Source organism: Onychomys torridus, chromosome 6 (genome assembly GCF_903995425.1).
Source record: "Onychomys torridus chromosome 6, mOncTor1.1, whole genome shotgun sequence".
In the NCBI taxonomy this organism is placed as follows: domain Eukaryota; kingdom Metazoa; phylum Chordata; class Mammalia; order Rodentia; family Cricetidae; genus Onychomys; species Onychomys torridus.
The window spans coordinates 8,836,267-8,858,139 of NC_050448.1; the positions used below are offsets into that span (position 1 = coordinate 8,836,267).

A 21,873-nucleotide genomic window follows, 5' to 3' on the forward strand; every position below is an offset into this window, starting at 1 on the left:
AAACACTCAGGTACTATGTGTCTAGCAATAAACATGGCACCCCACATTCGATCTCTGTGATCCTTGTAGCATCCTGCATGGGGTCCAGTGACATTATCTCCTTTTCACAGCTGAAAAACAAACCCAGCATATTTTGGTGACTTACCCAAGGTCCCAGACTCAGCAGTTACTGGGTGAAACTTGAAAATGCAGCAAGTGATGAGCCTCCCTTTTCAGTTGAAAACATCAGTATGAAGTTCTCATCAAGTAGATCTAAAGACACTAGCTGGGTTCAAACCTAGTGCAGATGTGGGATACTTTATCTAGATCTTAGCCTATATTACTTACAGCATCATAGGGAAATCAGGATGTGGTCCAACTGAACCCATCTCCATTGCCAGGCTTAGATTGGGGTGTCATAAGGCTGAAGGCATTTGCTATGTTAGCAGGGACAAATATTGAAGCCTAGGAATTATTTCCATGTGAGCCATAATGGTTCTGCAGTATAAAGATGAGATGTGGAGAACAAAATAACCATATTTAATATGATAGGAATTGACAAGTAGGTATTCATGTTTTCAGAAGATAGATGTATACCAAGAGATGATTAAGATCCACTGCACAGTGAATGTCTTGATGGGGGTACATCTTAATAAGTGGATGACTAATTTCTTTAGGTATGAACTTTTAGGATTATAATTATCCAGATGAAATTACTTATCTTTCAGCTTTAAGGATAAGGACCACTGCTTTCAGGGTGCTGGGTAGAATTAGGTAACTGAGAATTCTTTAAAAATCAGTATTTCTATGACTCAGCTTCTCCTTGACTAGCTTATCAGCTCCCCTGCTGAGAGCAGAACCTCCAGTGTATGTGAGAGGGGGAGGCAAGGCCTCCATGCTGACACGGTGCAGAAGTGGAAACTTCTGTGTTTTGAAGGTGGCTAAGTCAGCTACCTCAGAAACCACTGAATGAGTAGGTGTGTGTGTGGGGTGGGGGGGGGTGTCTAGGAAGAAAGAAGCTGAACACACAGTGATGTAATTAGTGAGCTGAGCCTTCTACCCCTACATTGTTGACCATAACACCTACTTGCCCATTTGCTTACATTGGCATGAAACAGTTTTCTGGGCTTTATAGGGATCCAGGTAAAACTGGTTGAGGCCCATAAAAACTCAGTTCTTGTGTGCTTCTTAAATTCACAGGTGTGAACCTTCTGGTGGGAACTGAGAATGGCCTGATGCTTTTGGACAGAAGTGGCCAAGGCAAAGTCTACAATCTGATCAACCGGAGGCGATTCCAGCAGATGGACGTGCTAGAAGGACTAAATGTTCTTGTGACGATATCAGGTGTGTTACCAAGCTGAGCTGACCCCCAGGTGTGGGAAGGTGACAGCCTGCTCTCTGAAGACTCCCTACCCAGCAAACCACAGGAGATGCACAGCACTGTAGCTGGGGGAGATCGCCCATGCATATTGAAATGCTGGTGGGCCTGGCCTCCACAAGAAGACTTACCTGTGTGCAGACCTGATCACAAACGTTGTGCATTTTGGCTTTTGCATCCCTTAAAACTCAGGCATAATCTTATTAAGCTGTCTGCACTGTGGGTACTATCATACTCTGAGATGAAGATTATCAAAATGAAGGCTCTGGCAGGTGAATTAGCAAGCAGAAGTCTCTTTTTTCTCAAGATGCCTGCTTATAATCCACTGATGTTTTAAGTTCAGTTGTACTTCTCGGTAACCTATTCTAGAAAGAGGATAGAGTGGAGACATCCTCACCAGTGCGTTTCTATACCATCACTAGTTTTTAAAATGGGGAAAAGGCCTTGGTAGACAAGTAAGCCGCATTATCAACTAATACAAGTGGAGTCTATTTATTGATAAGAAAGTGTTTTTTTCTTCTTGATGGTGTTTGAAAAAGTTGAACAAATTACACTCCTCCCTTTTTATTTCATCAGCTTTGAAACCAACAGTACTACTTATGTGTTGCTGTGATAACCCAAACTGTCCCCTAGACCATGGTCAGAGTCTCTGGGATAAGGTGTGGGCATTCGGTATTGATGGCTCTGACACTTTCCCATCACGCAGCCTGGTTTATGAGCTCTACTATTCATCTCTATTATGCAAAGAGGCCCACATAGGACTTCTGGGTTGAGCCTTGATGATGGAAGTCTAACTCTGCAGGTGTGCTGTGGTTTGAGAGACCACAGTCCCTTGGCTTGTATTTCCCTCTTTTCTTTACTGCTCTCCTGAGTGTTTAGATTTTTGTCATTGCAAATTAAGGTTAACCAAGTAAATTGTTCCTATACCTTGATTTAAGTTGAGTTCTATGTGGTTTTTGTTTCTGGCCAATGGCTTCCTTGATTCCTACACTCCCAAACCAAGACTGAAACCATGCATCTGTCTGTCATCTCTCCAAAGTGGAAATGCTACCAGAAAATTCAAGCGGGCCCTATTTTGTTGCTAATAACTAGTCTTCATCCTTCAGTGTAGACCTACATCCTTCAGTGTAGACCTATCTCTGCTTACCATGGAGCACAAAGGGAGAAAAGAGATAATCAAAGTAAGAAAGATTCTTGAACTGTTCAGGTCCTATTCTCACCAGAAGATGGAGCACTGGTTCTGCTCCTGGAGCTGTCCTGAGCCCCTGGGCTCTAGGCTTCTGCTTACACAGACTAATGGCACTGTGTGTTCCCCCTAGCATACGCCTTGCTGCAGTCCTCTCTCTGTCCAATCAGTGAGGAACGCTCTCATGGATTCTCTTCTAGTGCACATCCCATCTGTAGAACAGAAACCTCCTTAAAGGAATGGAAAATACTGAGAGATAGAGGGCACCAGCCTAAATTTCTCATTAAGAAAGAACCATAGAGATATGCATTTTCTCTCTGCTACTCAAATAACCCAGTGGAGTGGATTCCTTTTGCTCTCCATAAGCCTTCCATGCCATCAAGCTGTTGTTTTATCTTCCTGAGAAAAGGAACTTTTAAACTATTTTTAAAATTCCAAGTCCACATCTTTTCCTTTTTGATGTTTTTATTTAGTATTCTTTTGTGACCTCAACACCATAACTTTGTCCAATATCATCCCCTAACTCAAATTTACTGAATTTGTTTTTTTTTCTTCCGTTAACTTCCTTTGTCTTACCAGCTAAATGAAACTTTTAACAATTGTCTTTGATGTGACAGAGGAGGTAAAGAGAGGGGAGAGAAAATTAGAGGAGGTAAAACTCACATAGGTAGGCTAAAATGCCCATTTGTCAACATGCCTTCATAAGATTAGCGCTAGAATGTTCTGGAACTCTGTCATAGAGTTAGAACTTACCGCATTCGGCATACCTGGGAAGAGAGAGTATAAGTAGCTTCCTCAAATAAGAAATTGCTTAAAGGTAAAAAGTACAGTTAGTGGGTTTTGACAAAACAGTAGGGTCTGTTGTTCCACGTCCTGACAGAGGTGGGAGTGAGGCAGAGCAGGAACATGGGTTAATCTGCCCTCACAGACACACAGATGCCAGCAACAATCTGGATGAGGTGAGAAGGAGAAAAGGTTACCACAGAGCTTGAGCTGAAAACTGTTATTCCAACAGGAAAGAAGAATAAGCTCCGGGTTTACTATCTTTCCTGGTTAAGAAACAGAATATTGCACAATGACCCGGAAGTGGAAAAGAAGCAGGGTTGGATCACAGTCGGGGACCTGGAAGGCTGTATACATTACAAAGTTGGTAAGTCTCAGTTTGGGAGATTGAGAGTCCCAGTTGTTTGGTGCTTTCTATCTGCTGTGGAAGGTGTGTGTATCACCAGCTCAAAATGTAGCTGGACCCTAAAGTGTACTTGAATTATTCCCCCCAAAACCAGATTAATGAAACTTAGATGATGCACTTAAGATAAAATATTAGGCTTCAGCTTGAATATTTATAAGTGCTTCTCCCAAAGTTCTCTAAAATGACAATAAAAAAAATTTAAAAAATGCAATAAGCCTCCAAGATTGAATGGAGATGGCTAAGAGTGTGTGACTGGGTCAGATTGAGCAGATCAGAGGCTGCTGCATTTTTTTTTTCAAAGATTTATTTATTATGAATACAGTATGCCTGCAGGCCAGAAGAGGGCACCAGATCTCATTATTGATGGTTGTGAGCCACCACGTGGTTACTGGGAATTGAACTCAGGACCTCTGGAAGAGCAGTCAATGCTCTTAACCTCTGAGCCATCTCTCCAGCCTGGCTGCTGCTTTCTTAACCTACAGTGAGGAACATTACCAAAATTAGCCACCCACCCCACAGAGCGCAGAAAGATTAGAAACCCAGGGAAGACCACCGGATAGAGGTGCATGGCAGAGCTGAGGACAGGATGCTGAGAAGAGACTTTGCTACAAGCCGCAGTGACATGAAGTAAGATTTCAGCTGATGATGACAAGCTAATACCTGGAAGAAGCCAAGGGCCTTCCTGAGGTCAAGCTGAGGCTCAAGGAGTCTTGCTGATATTAGGCTTTTGATTATCAGTGTTTCCTGCTATGAGTTTCTCCTATGCTATTAGTAGCTGCTTTTCCAGCATTCTTTGGGCACATCACTGCCTGAGCAAAACGCTTACCTGCCTTTATGACCTTGCAGGATTCAGGCTGGTGACCTGGCTGGAGGGGGAGGATTTCGATTGTTTGGGTATATAACTGTAAAGCTAGAGACTGAGAGAGGATAAAAGAAATAGACTAAAGAGCTCAGTGTGCTGAGATTCTTTTTCCGTTCGTAGTCAAGACTTCTTGTATATTATCAAAGGACCAGCCTTAATAATACACTTCTGAGCCCCTGGGAAGTGTATTATTAAGGCTGGTCCTTTGATAATTTACAAGAAGTCGTGACAGCCTGGCACCTCCCCCACAGGCAGGCCACTGTCCTCAGCCCTGCAGCAAAGGAGGAAGAGTCTGCACAGCCAGTGTGATGGTAAAAATACTTGTCAGGACACACACGTGCACCTTCACACCCACAAAAAACAAGCTTTCCCCAGATAGCTCCCCAAATTCTGGCAGTGTGTTTATACTCCCAAGAAAGAGTTTGAAAAAATTGCCTTCAGAAAAATTAAATGTACAGATAAGAGTCATGGGAGACAAGCTCTTTACCTCCCTTTTCTAAAGTGACTGATGGCAGTTGATTAGCTCACCAAGACCAGAGGATAGACAGGTAGATCTCATGTGCAGGAAGCAGGAACAAACAGGAAATAAGGGCATCAGAGGATGAGGCATGGGAGAAAAATTCAGGAAGGAGGAAAGAAAGGAAGAACCTATATTTTACAGAGATTTGGAAAAACAGTATTTCTAAATAAAGAATAGGCGAGTTGGGGATTTAGCTCAGTGGTAGAGCTCTTGCCTAGCAAGCGCAAGTCCCTGGGTTCGATCCTCAGCTAAAAAAAAAAAAAAAAGGCAATAGCTACAAAGAAGCCTGAGAGTTTTAGCCCAGTGTTGGTGTCGCACGCCTTAATCCCAGCACTCAGGAGGCAGAGCCAGGCGGATCTCTGTGAGTTCGAGGCCAGCCTGGTCTACAAAGCGAGTTCTAGGAAAGGCACAAAAGCTACACAGAGAAACCCTGTCTCGAAAAAAAAAAAAAAATAGGAGAATTTTTAATGGTAGAGTAGAGTTGGAAAGGTCAATGGAAGACAAAACAATCTTAGCAGGAATACAGTAGTATAAGCATTTAAAGATGAGAATGAAGACTTGCCTATAAGGTAGAGCTACAACACACAGGTTTAGGCATGATCTGCCTGGGGTGACGGGAATGAAGAAACAGCAGACACACATCCAAACAGGCTCAGGTCTGGTGCGCTCTGCATTCTGATGGAGAAGCACCAGCATTCAGGAAACTCAGTGTGTCTGCTTCATACATCTCTTATAAATCTCAATCTGGGGAGCAAGTTTCTTGTAGAGAGCTAAAGGAGGAGACCAAGCTGATGTGTACAAGGGAACAAGGAGGCAGGTTTCTCTGTAGTCTCCATAGGGGAGCCATCTTTGGCTATAAACATCCCGGAAGAGGAAGCAGCCCACATTTTCTACACACACTGTCAGCATCCACAAATGGATCAGGGAAGGCTTTGCAATTTTCCTGAGCCTGACCTGAGAAAGGCTTTGCTATACCCATGAGTCTACAGCATTGGGGTCCTGGACATGGCCTTGCCCATGTGAACAGTACATATTCAGGACTTCACCTTCTCCCTACAGGAGGCTAAAGAGAAGACTCGGGGGTTAAAAGCACTTACTGCTCTTCCAGAGGATGGAGTTCGGTTTCTAGCACCTACATTAGGAAGCTCATAACCGCCTGTAATTCTAGTTACAGATCTGACACTGTTCTGGACTCCACAGGCACACATATGTGTGACACACACACACAACAATAACAACCATAAAAATAAAATAAATCATTTTTAAAAGAAGAGAAAAATATAAGGAAATAAAAGATCAACCCAAGAAGTTCAAAACATGAGCTTCAGTAAAAAGAGAGAGGAGAGTAGGTAGAGAGGAAGATCATGCAAGAGAAAGTGTAGAGACAGGCCTTGGTATCCCAAACTAAAACGATTCTGAGAACTCGGTGTAGTTACTCAAAGAGAAAGCTCACAATAAGCTGTACCAATATGGTATACTTAAGTATACAATAAATGAGAAAGTCCTTAAAATTCCCAGGTTATAAGAAAGTTAACAACATATATAAAATAGGTCCAGAATCAGAGTATCTTGGGGCTTTTTAAAAACAATACTAGAATCTTAGAAAACAGAGCCAACAAGGCTTCAACGTTCCAACTGTCTTTAGCTATGGTTAGGGTGTAGCTCGCTTAGTATAGTCCTTGCCTTCTATGCCCATACCCTGAGCTCAGTCCTAGAAATGGACAAACTTGGTGTAGTAGTGCAGGCCCCACATTGGAAGTGGAAGCAGGAAGATCAGATGTTTAAGATCATCCTTGTCCTCACAATACATGAGATTTAATCTCAAAAGATCTTTTCAACCCACATTATAACATATAAAATGGAGTGTTGTTGGAGTTAGACACCCATCCCCAGGTGTAGAAACAGAATGAAATGTAGACAGAGAGATAGACTCATTGTCAGGAATCAGCTCTTTGAACTTTTGAAACTAAGAAGTCCCAAAACTGTTCAGTTGGAAATCTGGAGACCTAGGAGAGCCAACTGTGTGATTTAGTTCAAGTTCAAAACCCTGAGGACACACAGAATTGATGGTGTGGTTCCAAGCAGAAATCTAGCAGGGCGCCAGACCATAGAAGATGTGACAGTTCAACCTGAGTTTGAGGCAGAAGGACCCAGATCTTGACTAAGGATAGCAGGAGGCCCCAGCCTCTTTGTTCCATTTAGATCTTCAAGTTCTTAGTTCAAGCCCACTGTACTCTGCTTTTCCCAGGCTACTAATTCAAATATTACTCTCATCAGAAAAAGTCTTATAGAAACACCTAGAATAACGTTTGTCCAAATGTTTGAACATGGTGTGGCCCAGTCAAATTAATACATAAAACTAAAACATCATATTATCAAACTGTGCATCAGTTTTAAGAGCAGAAGGAAGACTTTAATAGGCATACCATATCTCCAGAACATTCCATGTCATACACTGTCTCTTTGAAAGCTACTGGAGGATATGTCCCTCTAAAATAAAAAATTAAAACATGGTAATTCAGGAAAAAGATAAAGGAAGTGCCCAGAATGATGGCCAAAGGAACCTGATACCAGTTTGCCACAGGCCTACAGAGCAAGACAGTGTAGAATTCCAGAGGCCTGGAACCAAGGAACAAGTGAAATACCGTGAGTAGATCGTGTTTGACCATGCTGAAAGATACTTCCTAGCAGAAAGTTCACATCTACTTAGATACATAGAAATCAAGGAAGTGAAAAAATGAGGAAAGGCAAGAAGGAAATGTGTCGTCATGATATACTACATGCCTTAGCTGTGAAGAGAAATGATTTGAACTCTTCAGACTGCTTTAATCAAAACTTGAAAGTGAGTATGTTCAAGGTATGAGGTAGGAAATGGTGTATGTGTAATAGTGGTGTATGTGTAATAGTGGTGTATGTGTAATAGTGGTGTATGTGTAATAGTGGTGTATGTGTAATGTGAGTGGGAGCTGTAGGGAAGAGGAAATGGTCTTGAAAACTGGTTCCTTTCATCTGTCCATACTTGGAACTGAGACTGTGTGGCTTTTGTGAACATTTACTTATAAAACTTGTCCATTGAGAATGGAGATGAATAAGGATGTTTCTGAAGGTTTGTGAACTATACACAGTATTTAAGTTTTGTTTTTAATCCGAGAAATTACAATAGAGGCATGGCAGTGGAGCGCTGGACATTGCTCCAAATGTGCCCTTATGCACTGTACAGGTTTGAAACTAACCTCAAGAGTTGGTCCAGCCACATGTGTTACATGGCTGATGACAGAAAATGGGAACAGGAATAAGGGGGTGCTGAAAAGTAACTCAGAAAATAAGGATCAAGTTATTCCTATTGTCCTGTCCTGGACCCCCAGTGTGTTATCCTTTGACAGCTCGAGAGGGCCCTGTTCTAGGATGGTCTCCATGCCCCTTTCCTCCACCATCATTCCAAATGACCATCTGAGACACTAGAAACCCTGACTGGTGACTAGGAGATCCAAGTGAGCCAGCTTCCCTTTGTGTGTTGTACCCTAAAGAAGTCTTTGTAATCTTTATAGTAGAGTGGGATTATTTATATGCACTTATTTAGAAAAAAAAATAAAGGTGTGATGAAGGGAGTGATAGATGAGGTTCATAAGCACATCCCCACAGCCCTGTCCTGTCTGCACTGCTTCCCAGCAGCTAGTACATGCCAGGCACATGGAAACCTGCTAAGCAGTTCTTGTCAAAGGAAGGCAGGGATGCTGAATGAGCACAGTACTGTTCACAAACCAGACGCGCAGGAGCGTCTTTTCTCTGCAGTGGTCCAGTGACACTTGGGCCCCACTGGTGCTTTTGCATGGGAACTGGAATTATTTGGTCCTTTCTTGTCATATTCTGAAACTGCAATTTTCTCTTACCTTAATCTGAATATATGGCAAAGTATCACCAAGTATCACAGCCCACATCATTCCCAGCGGGCAGCAGCAGGCTGCTTCCTGTCCACATGCATTTCTCTCTTGAAGACTTTCTGTTTCTTTATTGCAAAGCCATGCTTGTTTGCAGAAAAAAAAGCAGGGTGGTTCAATGTAGCTAGAGTTTGAGCTAGGCGGATCTCTGTGTGTTCAAGGACACAGCCAGCATGGCAACACACGCCTTTAATCTCAATACCAACCACAGAAGACCTGGAGGCCTGTACAGACAGGCAGTGATGAGGGGGTCATGTGGTTGGGTTTACAACCAATGAGAAGGCAGAACAGAAAGTCTATAAAAAAGACAGGACACAGGAAGTAGGTCTCTTGCTGAGGGAAGGACAGGAGTGGCAGTGAAGGGTAAGGTTTATAACTCTTAACTATTGCTCTGACCTCTTGGCTTTTAACTCTGCAATTAGCTCTGTGTTTCTTATTTAACAAGACGGTTACATCTACAGTTCAAGGGTGACTGTGGGAAAAAATGGAGAATTGCTTCTAAACATGGCTCTGAAAAAGCTGTAGAATTTGCTTTAAATAGAAGTATTTTGCTACTATTATTTGACATTTATTAGCCCGAAGATTTTAGTGATCCGATTTCATTACACAAACTAAGACTGTGTAATTATAAAGCCATAAAACTAAAAGTGAATATCCATAATATTCTACTTTCATAAATAATGAAAGGGTTTTTCAAAGTACATGAAGCCCTTGAAAACAAGCCACTGACAGAAGCCAGAGCTCCTATTTAATCTTTCATTAGCAATATAAACAATTACCTCATTTAATCATTGGAATTCAAATGTGAATAATAAGCAAATAGTAATACAGGATAAGCTTATGTCTCTACAAGTCTGTTAATTGTTCTAGCAGCTTGCCATAACTACATACAAGTAAACACACAAGACATGTAAACTAACATAAGAAAATGGCGTGGGTCCTTACCAAAGTGAATATCCACATCAATTAACATAAGAAAATGGCATAAGTCCTTATCAAAGTGAATATCTAATCTAAATATCTAAACTGATATGGATCTCTAGATGAAGAAAAATTCTTTAATATAAACCTAAAAACTTCTAGCACTATGTCAACCAGGTACACTAAAGGAAGTTAAATTTGTGTGATATATATATATATCAACCTATTCCAAGGACATTACCCTCAACTGTGAAGACATGTAGACTGTACATGTCTTCATTCATGTCTTCATTCATTAATACAAATATTCTGGGATAGATTGGTGTCATTTCTAAACTCTTCCCTTTCAGTTAAATATGAGAGGATCAAGTTCTTGGTGATTGCCTTAAAGAATGCAGTGGAGATATATGCTTGGGCCCCTAAACCTTACCACAAGTTCATGGCATTTAAGGTAAGCACAGAAGTTGCTTGTTTAATTCAGTGTCCATCAGAATTCTATTTTCCACATAAGCCAATATCAGTTTTATTATATAGAGAAAAACTTGTTTTAAAAATAATTATTGAATTTATTATTTTAAAAGACTTAAGTATTAAAAATATTATCCAGTCATCACATTCAGACCTGTGATTGTCCTTCTCCACTGGAGGTCTATGGACTGTAGACTTCAAGGAGAATTTAGTTGGGAATAGTTACCAGGAAAAGTGCCAAACACAACATTACACGGCAGTGTCTGTGGCCGAGCCACTGACAGTCAAGCACTGTCTGGTGTTTTGCCTGAGAAAGGCAGATCTGTGGCAACACTCCATCTCCAGATCTGCTCATCCTCACTGCATTTCTGAAGAAACTCTCCAAGTTGATTCCTTGTCCACTCCTATGGCATGAGGCTGTCTCTGAATTGAATGCTGAACACAGTCACTCACAGGGAAGACCTCATACTTCTGCATTGCCATGCTGATTGTCCTTGCAACTGTTTACTTTGTTTTGATCTGTGCTCATCAGAGATGGGTTGGGTGCTCATGAGGTTCAGCTAGAGTGGGATGCTGTAGTGCTTTGTTCCTTTGATCCCAGATTATAAAAGATGAGCACCAGAAAAACCATTACTTTCAGTTGTTATGCCAAAAACACCCCCAGAGAGACCACCAAAGACCAAGGATGTCCAGAATGCAAAAGCAAGGTTTATTTCAGTTACAAGTCATGCGACAGGGAACTTGTCTGAAGCACTCACTTGGCCTAGCGCAGCAAGGCAGGAAGGAGATGCTCTTTCTTTGTGAGGCTGGCTTTCTAAAGGTGAAAACCACGAGTCCCTCCAGTTTGTGGGGGAGTTAGTACGAGTACAATTCTAATTGGCTAAATCTTCCTGGAACTCCATGTTATCTTATTTCAGTTTGTCCGTTTGCTCTGTTAGAACTTTTACAGCCTGTCTCCCGGAGTTGAGAAGTGCCATCTCCAGCGTTGGGGCATCCTGTGGTTAATCAATCACCACCATCTGGCCTGGCTTTTGTCCGGCATTTGGGGCACTCTTTTGTTAATTAGTTGCTATCAGATGGCTGTTCTTTTAAGTTTCTGGGGCTGGCGCCATAATTTCTGGGAGCTTGAAACTGGCCTGAGTCTATCTATATTAAGATATCTTTGTCTAAGCCTCCTTCTTCAGCTTAGAGAATAGAGTGAGGGTCTCACACAGTCACAGTGATGTGGTAGAACCACATAGCTTAGCCATATCCAGTGTGAATGTATTTCCCATTCTCTGCATTTCCCACTGACCCTCATTTCCCTACTGTGTGACTGTAACTGGCTTTGGGGTTTTTATCTATTCTTTCTTGCCACCTATTTTGTATGTAGAAAACAAATATGCCCTGGGATTTTGTCAGTATGCACTCCACTCCCATCTTACTCTTTTAGTTCAAATGCCCATTTATGATATGCTAAGGATGACAGATTCATCAATAGACATGGGCTTTCCCAGGAAAGCAACAGCATCCCAGTCACCAAACTTTTAACACAAAATGCTATCATCAAAATTGACAGCTGTAAACTGTCTTGACTGTGCAAGACAAGAAAGGGAAAGAGGAAAAAAAATAGACAGTGCAGCTTCCCTCCTGGGGTCGGATATGAATGAACATAAGCCTGAAGGAGACGTGTCCCAGGCTTTTCAATGGAAAAGCCCCACTTCCTTCTAACAGTGGCTAAGTGAAATACGGAGAAGCAGTGCAACCTCTTTTACTGGCCTGGATACTAATGAGGTGATTTTTAAAGTCTTTTGCAGATCTTCAGCATAAGCCTCTGCTTGTTGACCTCACGGTAGAAGAAGGTCAAAGGTTAAAGGTCATTTTTGGCTCACACACTGGTTTCCATGTAATTGATGTTGATTCTGGAAACTCCTATGATATCTACATACCATCCCATGTAAGTTTCAGGAATCGGACTGTCTCCCGCTCCTGCATGACAGCTATTTTCCACTTGAAATCATGCTAATCTGTAAAAGTTGTGAGCTTTGGGCATCACTGAGTAAACCAAATATTCTTAAATGTTTTATTGCTCCCTCAAGCTAAGTAGCACAAAAATTACATTATTTTGAAGATATCGTCTTGTTTCTTTGAATTTCAAGTTGAAATGTTATATAAGAGCTGAGTTCCCATTTTCGGTTTTTGAGTCTATGCTAGAGAAAGATAATGATTAGATACTAAATTCTTGGAAAAATTCTCTTTTCTGCTATTTCCAGTTTTTTTCATCAGCCTGGGGGCAATAGGGTGTAGTGGAGCAGATGAACTAGATCTCATACCATGTGTAACATGTGTGAACCTGGCAATAGTAGCCTCCACTTTCCCAGCTATTAGATGGAACTTCAAGTACCTATTCTGTAGAGTTCTTATCCTTATCATGAAATTGGCTCAGGACCCAACATATTCAAGTTGCAATTAGTAATATGATATTTAAATCAGTATCTGACATGTTTCATACGGCATTACCTTAAGGGAAATGCTACACAGATGCACATATGAGAGCCAGTGTGGTGTAAGCTATGTTTCATGAGTCCCAAGGCTAACAAACTCTCAGGATAGTCTGAGGCTGGTCCATGGCTGATTGCCATTTGAGACTCTAAAGAAACCCAGTCCTGTTGCGTGTGTGTTTCGATGCATTTACACACATGTAGTTGTCACCCACAGCTGCATTTATGCTTTTTTTATTAGCATGTCTACATCAAAACTGAGACTTGGTCACCACTGTGATTGTCTTCAGTCCACCAAAGCCATGAATATCAATCACATGTTGGCATGACGTGGTCAACCAGGAGTAGGAGCTCCTCCCTTTCCATAGAATCAGTCAACGTGTGCTGTTTCTGCAGTGTGACTGCTAGTGGGGCAATTCTACTCCCCAAGAAATCACTGATTTAGATCATTCTGGAGCTAGAGCTCCCAGGTGAATATTCTGGGTACTATACTCATGACCTTCTTGCAGGTATCTGACATTCTTACCTTTTGTGGAAGAGGTCATTCTAGTGGGAACCCATGAATTTCGGTGTCAGAAAAGCATGCTCAGAGCCTACGTCTATCACCAAATACTCCCAAGTTACAAAACCCTGAGATGTAGTTCCCTCATTTGCAACAAAGCTTTCTATGATGACGAACTCATCAAAGGACTAGAATGATGTATCCAAATGGTCTACTGTCTAGCACACTGGTACTCCATACTATCAGTGTTACTGTTCTTCAGAACAGTAAGATGGGTTCTGGATCAAGTAACTGTTTGTGTATAGTGGTGCATTTGACAAGAGAAGCGATTAAATCAGAGTAGATTTCAATCTCTACAGTGAAAATGACAAAATTTCATTTGCAATTCTTAGCGATGGAAGTCAAGAGGTTTTCTTGATTTTAGGTCGAGTAACTCTTGGCCTTCTTTGTCTTCCAGATTCAGGGCAACATCACTCCTCATGCTATTGTTATCTTGCCCAAAACTGATGGAATGGAAATGCTTGTCTGTTATGAGGACGAGGGCGTGTATGTGAACACCTACGGCCGGATCACAAAGGATGTGGTGCTCCAGTGGGGAGAAATGCCCACGTCTGTGGGTAGGTTAACCATTCCTTATCTCCTTCAGCAGTTACACCCCCCAAATGAAACGAAAGTCAAGAAATGTGAAACAACCATTTGAGTATACAACAAAAAAAAAAGAAAGAAAGAAAAAATTATCTGTGGCTAACACTGTAAGACTTGCTTTGTCTGTTTGATCTCAAGTCCTTTGTCCTTTGTTGTGGTTAAGATGTGAACAGATGCTGTGAGTTATTGCCCATCTAATGTTTTTAATGCAGTTTTGGAAATTCCTTTTGACAGCCTACATTCATTCCAATCAGATAATGGGCTGGGGCGAGAAAGCTATTGAGATCCGGTCAGTGGAAACAGGACATTTGGATGGAGTATTTATGCATAAGCGAGCTCAAAGGTTAAAGTTTCTATGTGAAAGAAATGATAAGGTAAATCCGTTTCAACTTTGCTTTAGTGTTTGCATTTTAAGAGACCACCAGGTACCTGTGAAACCTTCATTTTCCTTTATACTGACGAGTCACATCAGTGTTAAATGATCAGTCACTATCTTGAAATGACATTATTGGTTTGCTTCATGTGAACATTCAGAATATGACTCACGCATCCAAGCCAACATAAAACATCTACAACTTCCTTGTAAACTCTCAGTAACTCCTGTGGCCTGAGGGCCTTCTGGTGATTTAACAACCATCATAGACGCTCCTGTGCATTTAGAGCAGCTGGCTCATCATTCATTATCTCACAGAGGGTCAGCCTTGGGTTTTCACTTTTAGGCCTTTCACGGAGACACTATGGAATTTTGCTTGCATGTTATATTCACCCCTAAGTGTAAAACGTCTGACATGTAGAAATATGAACTTCTAAAAAATGTCACTCATTCCCCAGAAACGAAGTCACAAACTCAATTCCTGCCATGTCCTGTTTCATTCCAGCCATGTGTCTCCTGACATGTCACAGCGTGGGGCTACATTCTAATGTCTGTCCAGCATGATCAGTCACTACAGGAGTATACTGAAGTGCTCATGCTCTACCTCACCCTCCCTGTAGCTGATTGCCTCTGAGACTATAGTCAGCCTACCAACCATACCCCTGAAGCAGCAGATATGAATACCCATAGGAAGGAATGTGATGGGTTGAACTGTTTACATCTCTTTGTTCACCCCAGTTCCCCAGAGGCCAGGTCTTCATCCAACCCTGATAATTTGGGTCTGGATTCTTTGACCCTGGCTAACTGCTTCTGACTTACTGTGGTCCAGTGGATAGTAGCTGTAGGAGACAAGGATGGTTACCAGGGGACTTATCAGACACCAGACTTCACAAGTAAGACTCCAACACTCTTACAGTCCCAGAACCTAAGACATGAAATATCTGGGTGTGGACGACCACACTGCTGCAGTTCTTGACAATGTACCCCAGCAGGCCTGGGCCAGCCCATACTCTCAGGCTGGGGCCTCTAGTTTAGTCCCTGACCCCACAGCTGGGCACAAGCAACCTTTTCTTTTCAGCACATCCTCCCCACCCTCCTCTCCACTTCAATTGTCTGACCACTTAGAGTATTGCTATGTAGCATTAGCTAAATGTCAGACAGTTCCACAGGCTTCTTAAGGAGCATGGGGACAAAGTAGCACTGGTGACACACACTCACTCCTCAGAACACAGACACTGGCTGACTGAAGGGCTAATGCACAGCCCCAAATATTATTTCCCTGAGGCAGTGGTTCACTGACATTCAGCTCAAGCAAGCAGTAATTAAGTTCTGCTCGCTCCCAGGGCCTTTGATAAAATGATTGAACTCCCTCAGACCTAATGGACTCTGGTTCTGCTCATGGATCCGCCGGCATCAGCGTAGAAGCCCAGTGCTGAGCCCTGAAGCAGCAGACTGGATAGGCATTCAACAGCTTAGCCTAGTCAGCCATAGCTACTCTGATGTCTTTGTTTTCAAGTTTAAAGACAACACTGAAGTTGTACAACTGTCAGTAGGCCCCCAAATTTTGCCCATAACTTTGGGAAGTTAAAGGGATTCTCTTTCATCTGCCTCCATGTCACTTATGAGGGAGAGAAAGATTGTCCCTGTACCTTTTTAGAAGTCATCATTGTCCCAGGCCAGAAGTACAGCAATAAATAATAATGTTAGAAAACATAAGGGCAGAAGTCACAATAAACACTGGCCATAGAAATGTAGCTGACATGTGGCAAGGACAGGACATGTGAGAGAATATGAACGGCTGGACAGTTGAAGAAGAGAAGGGGAGAAAACCCAGGAAGCTGAACTAACTTGTTTTTAATTTCAAACAGGTGTTTTTTGCATCCGTGCGGTCTGGAGGAAGTAGCCAAGTGTTTTTCATGACCCTCAACAGAAATTCCATGATGAACTGGTAACGGAAGAGCACTTGGCACTTATCTTCACGCGTTCTTTCTAATGTAAAAGAACATGCCCCATGTGGACGTGTGCCAGTCTAGAGGCAGAACCAGAAGGCCTGGTTGAACATACCGCTTCCCTGTTTCCTGTCCCTCCAGCCCTCCCAGTACAGTCCCTCGTTCAGTGTTGCAGCCTGGTTGAGAAGGAGAGACAGAGGTGGCAGGAATGTCCGGGAGACCCCAAGGATGCTGCATTGTCTCTGGACACAGTTGGACCTTGTGCCCTTCGGAGTTAGGGACGGAAACAAATATCGTGTGCTCTTATGGTTAAGCTGTGTTTGTGCTGGGTTTTCAGTTCTTTTGGTTTGGGTTGGTTTTTTTTTTTTTTTTTTTTTTTACTTTTTTTTCTTTACCCCCTTTTTTTGTAAGAATGGGGAAAGAATGCATACTGGGAAATTAGTCTTTTTTTTTTTTTAATTCTGTCTTGCCTGCTAGCTTTAAGTATATGGTATGTTGTAAAATTTCCAATTCCCAGTAGTGAGAGACAGCACAATCAATGTACTTCTCTCCCTGCACTGAAGGCCATAACCACATTGTCGTGTAATTTAAGAACTCTCTTGCCTTCCCCAACCCAAGAGGCTGTTTTGTTATTTTTTTTAATTGCCACTGGCTAATGAATTTTTGACAGAGAAACAAAATAGCTGGTTTTTTCCTCTCTGGGGAAAGAGATTTGAAATGGCTAAACTTCTAGCCTTACTCTAATAAAATCAACCACCACTTTTGTGAGTCTGCCAGGCCGTTTTGATATGGCCCTTTCTAGAATGGAGGATGTTGAATGGGACAGAGATGCCATTGAGTTGAATGGGCTTGTGTTTGGGGAGGGACTTTGGGGTGCCATTGTCCCTCAATTATTATGCAACAGATCAGGGCAAAACATGGATGACAGGTGTGTCACCCAGAAGGAGCGTCTGAGCAATGAGCTAATATGTCTATGTAAATACACATATGTTCTTTCTTCAAGGTACAAAGTCTCCCCGCTAAGAGGTCCCTTCGCTTGGGCTTTGTTAGGACTGAGACTGATTGAGATCCTTCCTGGAGCTGGGGTTGCATGACCACCATGCTCTGGAAACCCAGTTCCCTCCCGAGGGTGCCACTTTCTCAAGATAAAAACTGTGACAAAGAAGAATTACTAATAAATGTTTCCGAGCTGCCTGTTTTCTCACTGGGTAAAGGGACTAAACTCTTCCGCCTGCCACAGACAGCAGGCACCAACAGCTCGGATTTTAGGGAACCTGAAGGCAAGGCTTTGGCCAGAATTCTGAGACCCTAATCACGTTATGTTCCTCCAAACTTCCCAACATACTGTTAACAACATCTGTGCAGAGGTGTGTACATGTTTAGTTCAGGTTGACTTGTGTCCTTTTAGCCCTTACTCGAATGATTTGATCCTTTATGTGACTGGCTGGGACTTTTCCCAAAGCTGTAAGCATGGCCGCCTATGGTATCCAGGTGTCGCAACATGGTATCTGTGCTCTGCTTCCTGTTTTAACCTACCTCGTTTTGTTTGTTTTTGTTTCTCTGTTCATCACAGCAGTGTTAGCTCCAGGAGACATATAGAGAGCTCAACTGGGCAATCTCAGCTGTATTGAATATTTTCAAAACAGTAGTTGACCAAATTGTTCTTTAAAAATTGGAGGGAGAAAAAAATAATTCCCAGTGACAAAAACCTGATGAGATTTGTTTTTAAAGAATACAATTACTGGAAATGGATCAAAAAAAAAAAAAGAAAAGAAAAGAAAAACAAAAACTATGATCCTACTGATTTTGCCTAAACAAATGAGCAGCTAGTGTACTATTAATGAGAACGAAACATATGTTAGGAAATTGGTACCTTTTTAGTCTGGTGTTTTGGCCAAGGGGGAAAAGAAGGGGGAGTATTCTGAGTTCCGAATACAGCTTATTCCGTGCTCCCCAAGGGTGACGGTCCTTTGCAGTTATCTAAGCAGGTAACACACAGGATGTAGTGAGGGTGGTCCTCAGGTGATCACCGGGCTGTACCCTTCGTGGGCCTCTAGCTCTCCAAAGCAATGAAACGCTGCCGTTCTCATTTCTACTGCTGCTGTGACGCTGCTGAACGAGTCTTCTCAAATTCCGTGGGACAGATTCAGCAATAGCTCTGGCTTGAATTTAGCAACTACTGAATTTGGATGCTGATGTGGACAAATAATGTGGTTTGGGTCTTGTCTCCACATGCGATTGCCACCAGCTCTTTATATTGCTGCTGTGACATTCTGAACCAGAGGTTTCTTTACATTGTGTTGCAAACTGGTCTGTTTTTTTGTTTTGTTTCGTTCCGTTCTTATTTCTAAGTGATACATCTGAAACACACAGCTTTAAATGATTTTTTATTGTGGGACTTTGGGTACAGTAAGAAATAAAAGGGAATCATTGTGTTTAAGCATAAGGTAGTTTGTGAATGTATTTTTTAAAATCTAGATTCATTGGAACAAAAAATCATAAGAAAACATATTAACGCCGTCTTGTTTACAGTATGTACAGTGACATAACATAACATGAGCTTTTTCTGGTGCCAACAAAATAAAACACAGACGTTAAACATCAAGCCATGCCTTTATATTTTTGTACAAATAGTTTGCACTGAGCATAAGGCAAAACACCAAATTTAAAAGAGGCCCACTAATCTCTGCTCCTTAAAATACATTTAGAGAATTCCTTGAAGCAGTTATCTTCAAAAGTAAATATTCTGGCATTTATGAAGAGTCTCAACCCTAACACCATGAGACCTTGGTCATGCAAAATATCTCAGTATGGTTCCCTTGGGGTTCATCATACAACTCCCAAATTTGGGGATGGATTTCCTTTTGTTTGCTTATTTTTCTGGTGGGTGAGATCGCTTTACCTGGTGTAATTTACAATTCCTTCTGTTTTGATCTTTCCTTTAAGAAGGTTTCTGTTCCTAGAAATTAATCAGGTTTCTGTTTTTCTCCAAGGAAAAACAGTCATCCCCCAGATTAAGCTTTAGTAGACCTGCCCATCCTCAACACACTGAATTGCTGCCCATTCAGCAAACCCACTGAACATGCCCACACCATAGCTTTGGCTGGGACCTGGACAAAGACCATTGTGCTTAAGTGCTGGCCAGGATATTGTAGCTTGGATTCCTGTATCCAGTGAATGATGGAGATGGGTGGACTATGAGTCCCCCCTTCACTGAGTCCATTCAGATCATATATGGCCATCCCACAATATACAAACAACAACGTATATGAAGTACCACATGAAACTTGATAGCTCTAGTTAGATGGAGTTCGGTGGTTTTTCTTGGGGAATTTTAAACGAACTTCAAGACCTGGACTTGCTTGTATTATTATGATTCTTATTCAATGGGGTACATTAAGATTAGGGCAAACTCTCACAAAGCCACTTAAATGGGGTCCTGTGCTTCTAACACTACCGTCGTTTTCTGGGGTACACACCTAACAGACCTTGCATCAAGTGCACATTTTTCAAAGTCATTGTAGTTTCTGGTTGTTGTGATCTGCTTCTAACAGCTTTCTGTCTGCTCTCGTGATGCACTGGGCATTTGTCTCTGGTCCCTCCTGTGTAGTCGTTTAAAAAGAGGTGTGATGCTCAGGCCTGAGCCATTTGGGTTTTGTCCATTGACAAAGAAGGGCCAAAGTCTGACTTCACAGTCCACAAAGTTCTCTTTTGAAACTGCTGTCCCTGCTACTGTGTGTACGAGTTCATATTGAACCGTGCAAGCGCTCTGTGTGTGCTGTCTCGGAAAGTCCATGTGCAAGAGCACCATCGCCTTTATGCTGACTGCTTTACGGTATACAGTGTGCTGCATCATTGTTAAGAAGGAAGATGAAACTTTGACCATAACGTGTTGCGGGAAAGCATGAGAAAATCTACCATGCTCCAAACACTCCAGAGACTCTCTGGTATTATGTTCTGGCCATCTTGACAGTTGTAAATTATTAATTACCTTTTAGTTCATTCCTGGAAAACAAAATATTAATGTCTCAAACAATGCATACAAACTACCTGACAAGCAGAGAACTTGCTTTCCCTGAGACTACATAATTATAACACAAAATTTAACCCCAAAAGTCTAATTTTTTTTATTTACCTGCTGGAATTTCTCATAGATGCCATTGTATTTGGCCTTGCTCACTACAGCAGTATTAGGGACCCTAAAATGAGCTATCTTCCCATGAGTCTCACACAGTGTCAACTGAAAGGATCTCTTTCCCAGAGCCCAACAAAGAGTAAAAGCTCTTCACAGTTTGCAGGTCCCCAGCTGACAACATGTACACTTTTGTCAAATATTTTCTAGTGTTGTGTTATTTCCATACTGCGTCATTGTTCTGGAAATCTCTCCACAGACATTTGTGATAGTCAACGGTTTGCACAGCATTAAACAATCTGAGATCATGACACTGTGCACTGAACTTCCTTCTTCTGCACACAATACAGGACAACAAAGATCTTCCTGAAAGGGTCTAAACAGAACATCCCCGGATAAGGTTTGGACTATTTCAAGTCCTGCTAAACATTCGGGTGAAATCTAGAAAACACAACTGAAAATAAAAACAACTCCCTGGGCTTTCCGACCTCTGGCTGTGTGTGATTGTCTTTGCACCCACTCACTCATCTGTATGAGTTTGGTTTTGATGATTTGTCTCTGATAGACAGCACGTTGCTTTTCAGAACATAGGGCTCGCCAATGCGGTCAGGAAGGGCAGTGCCGTTCCCAGCCATGGGTCACTATTGGTCCTAGCAAATACCTGAGCCTCAGCTGCTCCTTTGCTATCCCTTTCCCCAGGATAAAGCACACTGTGGTTTGTTTAAGGAACACAAAGCATTTCCATAAGTCAGAATGTCACGTGTGTGGTGGCAGCAGTGAGGAAGGTCAGCAGGCTAAGTGCATTTTAAAGCTGCATGTTTCAAACAGACTTTTCCTTTTTACATTTTAGCTGTAGAGAGATAGCAAGTCTATAATACTAGGAGGGAAAATATCCCTTTGCTGTGCCTATGATTGTTTACATTTTTAAACCTCTCATTTCCAAATGTGTTTTGAATGTTCAAAGGTATGAAACTTCCTGAAAATTTCTTCCAGTTGAAACTTTTAAGTATTTGTTTTCCTTCACTTCTACAACAGTTCTTCAAGAAGTACTTTCTACAGATGCTCATGCTGCAACTGGGAAGACTCTGGTTAGCTCTACACCAAAGAGTCCCTAGACCCACAACCTAAGACCTGCTATGTTCCATTGTTACAAAGGAAATGTGTGTGATAGACTATTAATAGGAACAAGACACATGATAATTCCTCATTGCCATTTCTAGATCAAAATCCACCTTGCTCTTCCCAATACCCACTTCTTTGAAGCTCTTTCATCCACTGAGAAGGTCCCTGAGCCACCACTCCCACCTCCCGTGCTGCTTATGTATTCAGCCCTTAGCCCCTGCCATTTCCA

At 42.0% G+C, this 21,873-nt stretch overlaps 1 protein-coding gene across 8 annotated transcripts in view; it reads left to right on the forward strand.

Annotated features, from left to right (window-relative positions):
- The window catches only part of Tnik (TRAF2 and NCK interacting kinase), a 423,448-nt gene extending 404,453 nt beyond the window's left edge, over positions 1-18,995 (forward strand). For 3 of the 8 annotated variants that reach the window (XM_036189717.1, XM_036189718.1, XM_036189723.1), the window contains 7 exons: positions 1,180-1,323; positions 3,559-3,693; positions 10,324-10,424; positions 12,228-12,377; positions 13,881-14,040; positions 14,303-14,442; positions 16,310-18,995. In XM_036189717.1, the coding sequence (XP_036045610.1) occupies positions 1,180-1,323; positions 3,559-3,693; positions 10,324-10,424; positions 12,228-12,377; positions 13,881-14,040; positions 14,303-14,442; positions 16,310-16,393 (914 nt within the window). In that variant the 3' untranslated portion in view covers positions 16,394-18,995. Of the gene's footprint in view, positions 1-1,179; positions 1,324-3,558; positions 3,694-10,323; positions 10,425-12,227; positions 12,378-13,880; positions 14,041-14,302 lie in introns of all 8 variants that reach the window. The other 5 variants (XM_036189714.1, XM_036189715.1, XM_036189719.1 and 2 more) reach the window with 2 other exon arrangements.
- Positions 18,996-21,873: the final 2,878 nt, after the last annotated feature.